This window comes from Falco rusticolus, chromosome 12, assembly GCF_015220075.1.
Source record: "Falco rusticolus isolate bFalRus1 chromosome 12, bFalRus1.pri, whole genome shotgun sequence".
Classification (NCBI taxonomy): Eukaryota; Metazoa; Chordata; class Aves; order Falconiformes; family Falconidae; genus Falco; species Falco rusticolus.
The window spans coordinates 21,896,070-21,907,046 of record NC_051198.1 but is presented as its reverse complement, the minus strand read 5'-3'; the positions used below and the strand labels follow the sequence as shown (position 1 = coordinate 21,907,046).

Below are 10,977 nucleotides of genomic sequence, written 5' to 3'. Positions count from 1 at the left end.
TCCCGGCACGTCACGCGCGGCCCCGCCCCCCCTCTTCTGGCACTGTGGGGCGGGGCGGGGCGGCCGCGGCCAATGGGCGGTACCGGGGGGGTGGGGCCGCCTGTCGCGAGGGCGAGCGGGCCAATGGAAAGCGAGGCCGGGGGCGGGGGCGGGCGGGCGCCGCGGGGAGGGGGGGCGGTGGCCAATGGGGCGCGGGCGGGGGGGTGTGGCCGTGCCGGCTCGGGTTCCGTGTGGAAAGAGTGAGGGGGCTCGGGTGCAAAGTTTGCTCGCCCAGCGTCTGCGGAGGGAGCGGCGGTGCCCGGGCCGCCGGCCGCGGGGAAGGGGCCGCGCTCGCCCTCGGGGCTCCGCTGCGCCCGCGGGCCGCTCGCCGCGCCGACCGCCGCCGCTCTCCTCGCGCCTCCGCCGGGCCGGGCCGGCAGCCGCTGCCCCGGCGCGATGTGCGGGGGGATGGCGGCGAAGGGGCCGGGCGGGCCGCGGTGGTGGCAGAACCGGCGGGCGCGGCTGCTGTGCATGCTGGCGCTCACCTTCCTCTTCTTCGTGGTGGAGGTGGTGGTGAGCCGGGTCACGTCGTCGCTGGCCATGCTCTCTGACTCCTTCCACATGCTCTCCGATGTCATGGCCCTGGTCGTGGCACTGGTGGCCGTGCGCTTCGCCCAGCGCACCCGTGCCACCAAGAAGAACACCTTCGGGTGGGTCCGGGCCGAGGTGATGGGCGCCCTCGTCAACGCCGTCTTCCTCACCGCCCTCTGCTTCACCATCCTGCTGGAGGCCATCGAGCGCTTCACCGAGCCCCATGAGATCCAGCAGCCACTGGTGGTCATCGGCGTGGGGGTGGCGGGGCTCGTCATCAACCTGCTGGGGCTCTGCCTCTTCAACCACCACGGCGTCGGGGGCCACGGCCATTCCCACGGCCACGGGCACTCGCACAGCGGCAGGCAGCACCCCCGCGGTGGCTCCAAGCCCGAGCAGCCGCCCGGGGACGGGGAGGCTGCGCTGCACCGGGAGGAGACCAGCACCTTGGTGGAGAACTGCAGCAGCTCCAACGGAGTCAGCCAGGAGAAGCTAGGTAAGCCCTGCTGCGCCTCTGTCCTGTCCCAGCGTAGAAGTGCCAGGGAAGCGGGAGAGGTCCCTTCCCTGAGTGGGGCGGTGGGCATCTCGGCCCTGCCTGGCGCAGGCATCATGGGGACCGCCTGGCCTTTCTCCCAGGGAAGAGGCCAGAAACTTTCTCAAGGTGCTCACGGGCACATGGCTGTTGTGCCTCTTCCTCACACCTTTCCTTCAAGTGCTAAAAGGAGTGCCCGAAGTTGCGTGTTTGTTTTACAGATGGGCTAGAGTGTGCAAGAGTCTTAGGGTAAAGCAGTTTGCCTTGGAAAAAGCTGGTGCCGGTAGAGAAGGCACATGACGAGTGTTTTTTGGCTAGTGACACAAGCTGTCACAAGACATTGCCCTAGTGCCGTCTGAACTGGCTGCACATCGAACGGAGCACGGCTCGACATCTTGGCCCTGGCAGCCAGATCACTACGTTGGGTCAGTTATGAGCTACCTGAGAAGCTAATCTCAATCTCAGTGTAACATACAGAACTCTGTTACATCACAGTAGCATTGAACTTCTTTGTGACATGATGTTAATAGGAAGAAGTCTTGGAAATTACCAGTTGGAACTGTGGAAGTCGTGCAGTAGGCACTGAATGTGGAGCTCGCTGGTGTCAGAGTACATGCGTGGTTTCTTTTAGTTAGTTTTCTTTAGCATTCTAAAGCACGCACCTTCCCACTCACTTGCACATAGAGATAAATTTAAAATCTTCCCTCCCCAATTGTGACCAAACTGTCTGTTTTGTGGGAGGGAGTTTCTTCGGTTATTTTTTCAATGGATCCAGAAGCCTCAGTAGTTTATTTTGAAGTCACTTGGTTGAAGTCAAGTACTGAGTGTTAGCAGAGTGAAAGGTGCGTTAATTGCCGCTTCTCTAATTGTATGGCATCCCTGTTACTAGGGGGAAGGGGTTCCAGTCTTCACAGCCTATGTCTTCCCTTAATTTTCAGGGCAACATCAGGAGACCACTGTTTTAGCTTAAATTGTGCATTAATTGAGCCGAGTGGACTTTGCTTACAGTTGCAGTTTCTCCGTGGTCAGAGGTTCCAATAAACATTTGAGAAACTTTGCAGTTTCTCTCTTCTTTAGTGTTTTGACTCCATGTTGGTTTTGAAAAGACAGGTTTTGCAAGAGGATAGGAAGGTTCTGAATATAGTACAGCATTTTCTTGACCACATAATAAGCTCTTAATGTTGGTTTAGTTCCAACAAGCGTATCCTAATAATTAGTTTGGAACAATATAAAATTCCCTTAACTTTTGATCTGATAGATATCTTGCATTGTGAATTGTTCTTGCATGGTGAAACATGGGGAAGAGTTGTGCTTTTTAGTCAAGTTTGGGACTAGTTCTAGACTAAAAGATTGACTTATAGCATGGGTTAAAATTTGTACTGTTCTGAGCTAATTTGCCTGGAATTTCTCATGGATGTCCTTCTGGCAGTAACAAATAATTTGTTGTGGGTGTTTAGCTGGTAATAGGGCATAATTTTGGTCACAGTGAAACTTTGAAATAAGTTTGTATTTCCTTCTGTGCTCTGTCATGGTTATGTAGTGGATGGAGTTACTAATAGTTTACCCATGGAAATGTTATGGGTGAAGGTGCCTGGAGATGTGTGAGAAGCTGTAAGATGTGTAGGTGAAGACTAGGGATATGACCAAGAGTGGTACTATGCCTTCACTGGAAATTACAAAGAGGGGTAGACCCCGATTTCCTAAGGTGGAGGTGGAAAGTTAGTAATAGCCTTAGGGACTAGGCCTACACAGATATCATTGTGCATGTAATCAGTTTATAGTTAGATTTAAATGAGTATATTTCAAAGGGACACGTTTTTACCATTTGCCATTTAAAAAATCTGAAGAGCTTTCTGGAATTGTTTCCTGTTATCCGCCCTTACAGATAGGTCTACTAACTTCCAATCTCCTTTGCTCCAAGCACTTGGTATGCAGCAGAGCGTTCCTCTTCCTTTGCTTTCGTCATGGACCTGAGGTCTGAACTCTGTAACCTGAGATGTTTCCCTCTAATTCATCAATTTCTTTGAAAAGTTACAGGTCCCATATTCCATAACTCCTAGAGGTTGTGTGGAAAATGTAGCTGGAGCTTTAGGACAGAAGTGCGATGCGTGAGATAATGAGCCTGGGGCTTGGAACTCACCCGCTCAGCTGCTTTTGCAGGAGCCCACCCCTCCTTCAGAGAGGAAAGAACTTGTGGATACTTTATGACCACAGAATCACAGTCTTGAGAGCAGAGCAGCAGAAGCTGCAGGTCTTACATGTTAATGTTTACAAAGCTTTGAACTGAATAACCAAGGAAGCAGTAAGAGCTCCTTGTTTGTTGGGCCAGTGGCTGTTAGATTTCTTTAACACTGGGAGTTTTCTGTCCAAAGAAGAACTTCTGAAGAGAAGTATGAAGTTCATCATGTAAAATACTGGCAATTTTGAACATTGGAAGATGTTTTTCTTTCAGAAAACATTGGTCTTTGTAATGATACATGCATTTATTTCTGTATAGCTAGTTAGGTGTGATGGGGTGAGTGGTAATAACACAGACAGTTTTGACAAAGGAGGGCACTAAAATGTTCGTTTGTGCATTGCACAGTCCGTGACACGTGGCTTTGGGCATTAACAGCTATATGTCACTCAACAGCTCTGTCACATAAAAAATAAATCTTTAGTGTTTGGTTTTTTTATTATTCTGAAGTGTAAATAACACTAGTTCATAGCCTTTAATAGTTGCAGTGATAACTTGCACTGTCCTGTAGTCAATATGGCTGGTAAATTCTGCATTTTAGACCCAAAGGCTCAGCTTCCTGTATCTTACAGTTCTGCTGGCTCCGTGCACCATCTCAGAAAAACTTCCTTTTCCTTGAACTCAGAAGTCTTTTGGAAACGAACTACTAAACCTGAAAAGAAGTTACTATAAAGCAGTATCTATACAGCTTTTGAGCTTCTGGGCTCATAAATTTTAATATAATGTAGCAATGCAGTCCTATGGTTTAAGAGAGATTTTAGCAATGTGATTAGCGTTCTGGCTTTTTGGAAAAGGCAACAAATGTAAGTTACTTAGCTACCTAACCAGCTTTTTTTATATCTGCTCTGTAATTCTGCATTTTGTTTCAGAAATGAACAGTGAGTAGTCAAATGGTTAAAAAGCTAGAAAATGTGAAAGCAGTTTTTCAGTGGAATAAATTAAAATGCAGTCATCTTCGTACTTGGCCACTCTATATCTTTAAGCTCCATGTAGAAACAATTGCCTTCTAGACAATTTAGATCACTTACTGGGAGAGCTGAGTATCTCTCAGCCAGAAAAAAACATTGCTAAGTGTCACGGGTAGAGTTGCTTGCTTTTCAGTTTCATGGTCAATGTGGCAAGTTTAATATTGGTTATTATTTTATATGGAATTAATGTGTAGTACTATAGCATATGCCTAATTGTTCTACTGTTTCCTTGTCAGGTGATATGAAAGACGACATGACTGACCTACAAGTGAATGGGAATGCTGGTCATTATCCTCTGGATGTAGAGGAGGTTGAAGAAGACTCTAGTGCACAGCTTAACATGCGTGGAGTTTTTCTGCATGTTTTTGGAGATGCCTTAGGTTCAGTAATTGTGGTAGTGAATGCCTTGCTCTTTTACGGGTTGTGGAATCCATGCCCCAAAGATGGGCCCTGCTTTAATCCATGTGTCAATAATCATTGCATGGAAAATGCTACTTTATCCCAAATACTTGGCAGAGCAAACAAGTCTGAGCAAGAGCACATTACGGTGGCTGGTCCATGCTGGTTGCTATATTTAGATCCCATCCTTTGTTTGATGATGGTTTGTATACTCCTTTACACAACTTATCCGTTACTTAGAGAGTCAGCCCTTATACTTCTACAAACTGTTCCCAAACAAATAGATGTTCATTCTTTGAACTCAAAATTACGTACCCTTGAAGGAGTTGAAGCAGTTCATGAATTACACATTTGGCAGCTAGCAGGCAGTAGGATCATTGGCACTGCTCACATCAAGTGTCCTGACCCTTCCACATACATGATGGTGGCAAAGCGCATAAAAGAGATCTTTCATGACGAAGGGATTCATGCAACTACCATTCAGCCTGAGTTTGCCAGTGTCGGCTCTGAATCAGGGAGAGGGAAATGTGAGTTTCCTTGCAGGACTCAGTGCGCTCTGAAGCAGTGTTGCGGAACAGGAGAAGATAGTACTGCAAAGAAGACAGAAAAATCTTCGTCACTTAGTATTTCTTGTTCAGAAGTTGTCATTGAATTTCCAAAAACTAGGAGGACTAAGTCGGAGAGCATTCCTTCAGTTAAGCTAGAGGCAAACACTGATCAAAACGAGCAGTTTGAGTCATCCTTGTAACTCCCTGAATGGTGCTACCTGAGTTTTTGTGACTTTGACAACAGCTGTATTGCAAGAGGAAGAGACAGACGTTTGAGATGCAATTTTGCCGAGTAGTGTAATTGCTAAAGTCCTTGTTCTTGTCATATTGCTAAATCTAGAATGCTTGTTTTAAAGAACATAATGTCACCGTCATGATACAATGTGTTTGTGTTGACTTTGTACTGAGACAGACAGAAAGTGCACCAATGCTGTAACAACTTCAGAAATCCAGTTTCAACATTTCAGCAGAGACACTTTTTGCTGTGCTTCACATTAAAATATTTTTTTCCAGTGAAAAGGTATTTGAGGGATAAGCATGTAGGAACTCAATTTGTGTTACAGATTTCTTGGACCTACTCTTTCCTTTATTATTTGATTTGTAGATATTTTAATATATTGTTTATTTAGAAGCCCTAAGGAAACCAAAGTTCATAGAACATTTTTAAAGATATAACTACTTAAAACTGGAAACCACTTTGCAGTTTCACATATTTTTTTCTTAAACCTATATAATAATAAATGTGAAGGCTTTTCTAATGAATTTATTCTATAGTATATTTTAAAAGAGAGCACCATGTGATTGTTAGAAACTGTCCCCACTTTTTCTGGTAAGGTAGCAAGGTTATTAAAATCAACTGCTTGTGAAAATACCAGATGTGAAAGATTTTTTTTCTTTTATCGGAATGGAAGTTCAAGCTACTGTGTACTGCTCTGTGATCGAGCCATGAGACTGACCGATAAAGTAACGCATACTTTCATATTTTATGGATTTTCTGGTGTTTTTCCTTATTTCTAAGTTGTGTCTGGTCATAAGTCCTCGAAGTTTAAAGAATCCTTGACTCACAGTGCTATGAATGAAGAGCTAGAGCTTCATTTTTAACTGATGCTCAGCTTACTAAGATAAAAGAATTAGTTATGTCAATAAGTGCTCTGTCGGGGAAAGTCTGCCAAGCACCAACAGTATAATTCATGCTTCTAAGCATAGACACTAGCCTCCACAGCAAGTAATTCAGTGGTGCATTTTGCTTGTAGTTGAGTTGTGTCTGTAAGCACTTCCAGTGACTGCAGTCCTGGTGCCCACCATGTCCTCAGGAGCCTTCCACTGACTTAAGGAAGCGGGGCAGGGAGTAGGATTCCATTTGCTGTGTTTCACCCTTTGAGGTGCTTATGTATCACATAATTCCACTTATTAAGTATCTGAATCTGAGGTTTAAAATGTTAACCCAATAAATTGACAACTGGCTCTAAAGAAGCTGTTACAGTATGCTGCCAACTTACACCTTAACAAAGGAGAAACTGGTCTACGGAGTCTGTAAATTTTGCAGAGACTAGATGAGAGCTGAAGATAAAGTACACAAGAAATCTAATCTAAAACCCTGGACCTTTCAATCTATCCTGAAGTTATGTATGGGAAATAATGTCTTGTGATTTAGTTGACTGCTCCTATGCTCAAAACTGGAAAATGATGCAGATCTTCCATTGTTTGCTCTGACTTTGGACATGGTAAACACTCTGCCTCAGTTTCCCTGTCTTAAAATGGGGATAATACCTACCTCACAGGGGTGTTGTGAGGCTTAACTGTTGTGTGAAGAGCTCTGAGATCTGTTACTGGAAGGCACTGGAAGGAGTATAAGATACTAAATTACGTGGTATTTACTACTTCTACAAATGTATTGCAATACCTAGGCACAACAGAGGGAACTGAGGATAGTTTTGGCCTTATGAAATTCTTTGATGCTGTGGTTTTCAGGTTTTTAACAGTATTTAAATGTAGAATTTTTTAAAAAGAATGTTTTAGTGAAGGGAATGTAGCTTTGCTTCCGAATACAGAACACCTCGCTAGTTTGCATTTCTAATATGTCTCGTATGATAATTGCTCCTAAGTAGTTCAAAATAGTCTGCTGCTCGTCGGACCTGGATTGACCCAGGTCACAGCAGTGGTCTTACCCTACCCGACTTCTCAGCAGAGCATTGCAGTCAACTCTCGATTATCCATGGGTTGATTACCAGTGTTTTATTTTAACTGTGCAGTCTACAGGGCCAGACTAGCTCTGTATCGCATGCCAATGCATTGGCCAAATGCTGCGCACCAAAGCATTGGAAAAGTAGAGGAGCTCAGTCCAGTTTTGCACGGGCCCCCTCTTAGGGGGTTTGTTAGCTTGGGTGCAGCGCAGCACCATGCAGTTATTTTGCTTTTTGGCTGCTCAGATGCATCCACAGGGAGCTGCAGTGTGTGGATGGGTTGGTTCAGCTTTGTGCTAGCTTGGGAATGTTGGTGCTTCACAGCCATCGGCATTGCTCACCTTTTTCTGTGTTTATGCTTGTTGTATAGTCTCATAAACTAACTTAAATATGTTAATATAGTATTTATATATGTTTTTGTTTTGTCTGAATTATCTTAACTCTTTAACTCTTTCTTCTGTTACCTATATACAATCTAGAGTTGACTGTTAAATGAGATCTCGTATGAGACTACATTTGCAGAACATGCTACCACTGCTAGTATACTACAGAGTATTAACCAAGTAAATTTTGAAATGAACAAAGTGCCTTTTTTTTTATTTTTTAGATGTGTATCCTTGCTTTTTATGGTAAACTTCCACTAATTATTTTGCTCACTAGTTTAAAATTGGTCTCAGTCATTAGTATGAATTATTGAGGTCCTGCTGTATATCACTAATGCACAATAGAACTACTGCTTTTTAGTTTATTTAAAAAAAAAAAAACAACAAACAAGCAAACCATAGTAGCACTGAGAAGCCTGACTTCTTTCCTGTTGCTCTTATAAAAAGAGAGCAACTATTGAGTCTTGACAGTTGCCATCATTGGTTAGCAGTCTCAGTAAATGCATCTGAATAGATGGAGTTGTAATCACCAATTCCATTGTAACTATTTAATCTCTTTTTTTTCTTTTTGTGTGTGTGTGTGTGTGTGTGTGTGCCAGAAGTCATATTTTTCTATTTTGGTGTCCATTGCAGGCAATGGCTAGCTTAAAAGACAAAAAAGCTCTCCCTCCCTGTTATTTTTATTATCAGGACAGGGTGCAGATGTGATGATGATGATGATGATGGGGGCAGCAGGCGGAGTTGCTTGGCCTGTACTGTGTTGCATGTGCGGCACCAGCTGGTGTTAACGGGGCCCTTTAGTCTCTTTAGCCCTTGTTAGTAAATTCCCTGAAAGCATGTAGTCAGGTCAAGGTGGGGGCTGTACAGCAGCAGGAACACAACTTTTGTGTTTGTTCTGTCTGTATGAAACCCGACTGTAGCCTGCTAACTTGTGATATAACTTGATATTTTTTTTTTTTAACCTGATCAATCTGTGGTTAAACAGACTGGATTTGTTCTGAACATCACAGTTCCGGAATACTGGGAGCATTCAAAAACACTGCACAGTCTCTCTCTTTTTTTTTTTTTCCACAAAGCATGAAACTAGTGAATCTCATGTAAGTGAACACTGCAGTGGTGGGGAGCTACTTGTATTGTGTATCACATTCCTGAATTTTTAAAATAAAAAAAAAAAATGGAACACTCATTTTAAGGAAAAATAAGTTTGTATTTCAGTGTCTAGATTGTTTAGGCTTCTGATTAAATGTGTCAGAGATGTACCAAACATCACCAAGTGAAATATTTTACACTTTGTACTCGTCTTATCCAGAAACATGCTATTTTAGAATCACTTCTTAGATTATATCTGCACCTGAGGTGCAGCACAGAACCAATTCAGACACTCAGTGGGCTAGCCACAGTGCTGTGAAGCTTTACTTTTTAACAGATTAAATTGCTTCTATGGAACCCCTTACGATTTTAGCCTGATTGCTTTCAACATCCACTCTAGGCTTTTGGTGATACCTGTTATTGCTGCATCATGGTATTTGGTATGGACATACACATAGTTATGGAAAAGACAAAACTAGCCCAAACTTGTGACTCCCCAAAAGTCATGGCAAGGGCTCAATCCTGTACATTTCTGTATTCATGAATAGTTTCATCGGGCTGACGAGTAGTTACTTGCATGCAAGGAATTACTTGCGGGAGTGAGTCCAGAGCTTCTGCCAGTACAGCCTAGCTTTTGAAGAATGACTGAAAGTACCTAGATTTTGTGGGTCTATTAAAATCAGGAATACCATGGTGTTTCTGAATTTGCTGCAGAAATACTATTGGGTTTTTTATAATTCCAGGATTTATTCCTTTTCCCCATTCTCCAAAAGAAAGACAAAAAGCTCAGTGTCCTAAGACTTCCTAACAAGTCTAGCTAAACTGACATGGCTGTTTGCTTCTGAAATGGGGCTCTCTGAATTTATTAAACACTGCCTAGTGGAGTTTGGGGAGGAGGGATAAAGATTCTTGCCATTCTCCTTCCCCTGCCCCCTGCTTTGACTGCACTTTCTAATCTCTTCAGCTATGGAGAGACCCGGGGGGGGACACAGAAGGGGTGAATTTTGTAGCTAGATGTTCTGAGTTCCATGTGGAGGGAATGGGAAATACTGCTAACTATATTTAAAAGCATATAAATATGCTCTGACTATTTTAGTTTCATAGCATAGCATCAGTTACACCCTTTTTAGGTATGCATTTAAGTTCGGTTCTGTAGTAACTTCGTTGTGTTTTTCTTTCTCTGCTGGACAGAAAGAGGTGAATGCTCTGTTTGCCTGAGCTAAAGCCAGTCTTGACAATTTTCCAAACCAAATGTAGCTTTGCTGATAACAGGAGGTCTGATTATTCTTTATGACCTTTGTTTTGTGTGGTTAGCTGCCTGTGAGGTAGTGCCATGTTTTAGCAGGCTCACATTTATATTTTTGCATTCACTGTGTTATCTAAGTAGTTGAAGAGAAAAAACATGATACTGAAAAATATATTTTCATCTATATGTCTCCAAATAAGCACATGGGATTAGTTTGGCTTCTTTTTTTCTCATGTCCTGGATCCTGTTTGTGAGCAATGTTAAAATATAACTGGCATAGCTGGTGTTCATTGATGATACTTCTTTTTGGCTTTTAACAGAAATTATTTTTACAGGTTTTTGGGGTTTTTTTTTGTATTAAGTATTAAAGTCCTGAGAAAATAAATGGAGCTCTTGAATGTCAAATATGTTTAGTTGGGATTTCGTTTTTCAGGTCATTTCCTCAGAAGAAATTTGACTAGTAGAAATGCACTTTCACCATCTCCCAGGCTCTCAGAAACAAGTATGAAGAGCACAGGTAGAAGAGGAGGTTAATAAATGGGTTATAAGTGATGGCCTCCAACTGTCTGGATTCCAGGTGTGATTAAAAGAATGGTTGCTCAGTTCTAGTATCGTGTGAAGAGTTGATTATGCAAAATGCATTTATTTCCTGGGTGGTTTTTTTTTCTAAGAAAAACAGCTTTTGAAAGGAATAAAAAAATCTTCCTGTCCTGTTAATTGGCTGTGGTTAAGTATCTAACATACGGGTCATTAAGGTAAGCTTCCTAATACGAGTCTGTACTGGTTTATTTAATGTGTTTGGAAGACAGCTACTTTAGAACAG

General features: G+C 43.1%; 1 protein-coding gene across 1 annotated transcript; it reads left to right on the top strand.

The window, feature by feature from the left end:
• The first annotated feature begins 329 nt into the window (after positions 1-329).
• On the top strand, positions 330-10,762 carry SLC30A1 (solute carrier family 30 member 1). Its single transcript, XM_037405548.1, has 2 exons — positions 330-1,066; positions 4,543-10,762. The coding sequence occupies exons 1-2, from the start codon at positions 436-438 to the stop codon at positions 5,451-5,453; spliced, it is 1,542 nt and encodes a 513-aa protein (XP_037261445.1). The 5' UTR covers positions 330-435; the 3' UTR covers positions 5,454-10,762.
• The last annotated feature ends 215 nt before the right edge of the window (positions 10,763-10,977 follow it).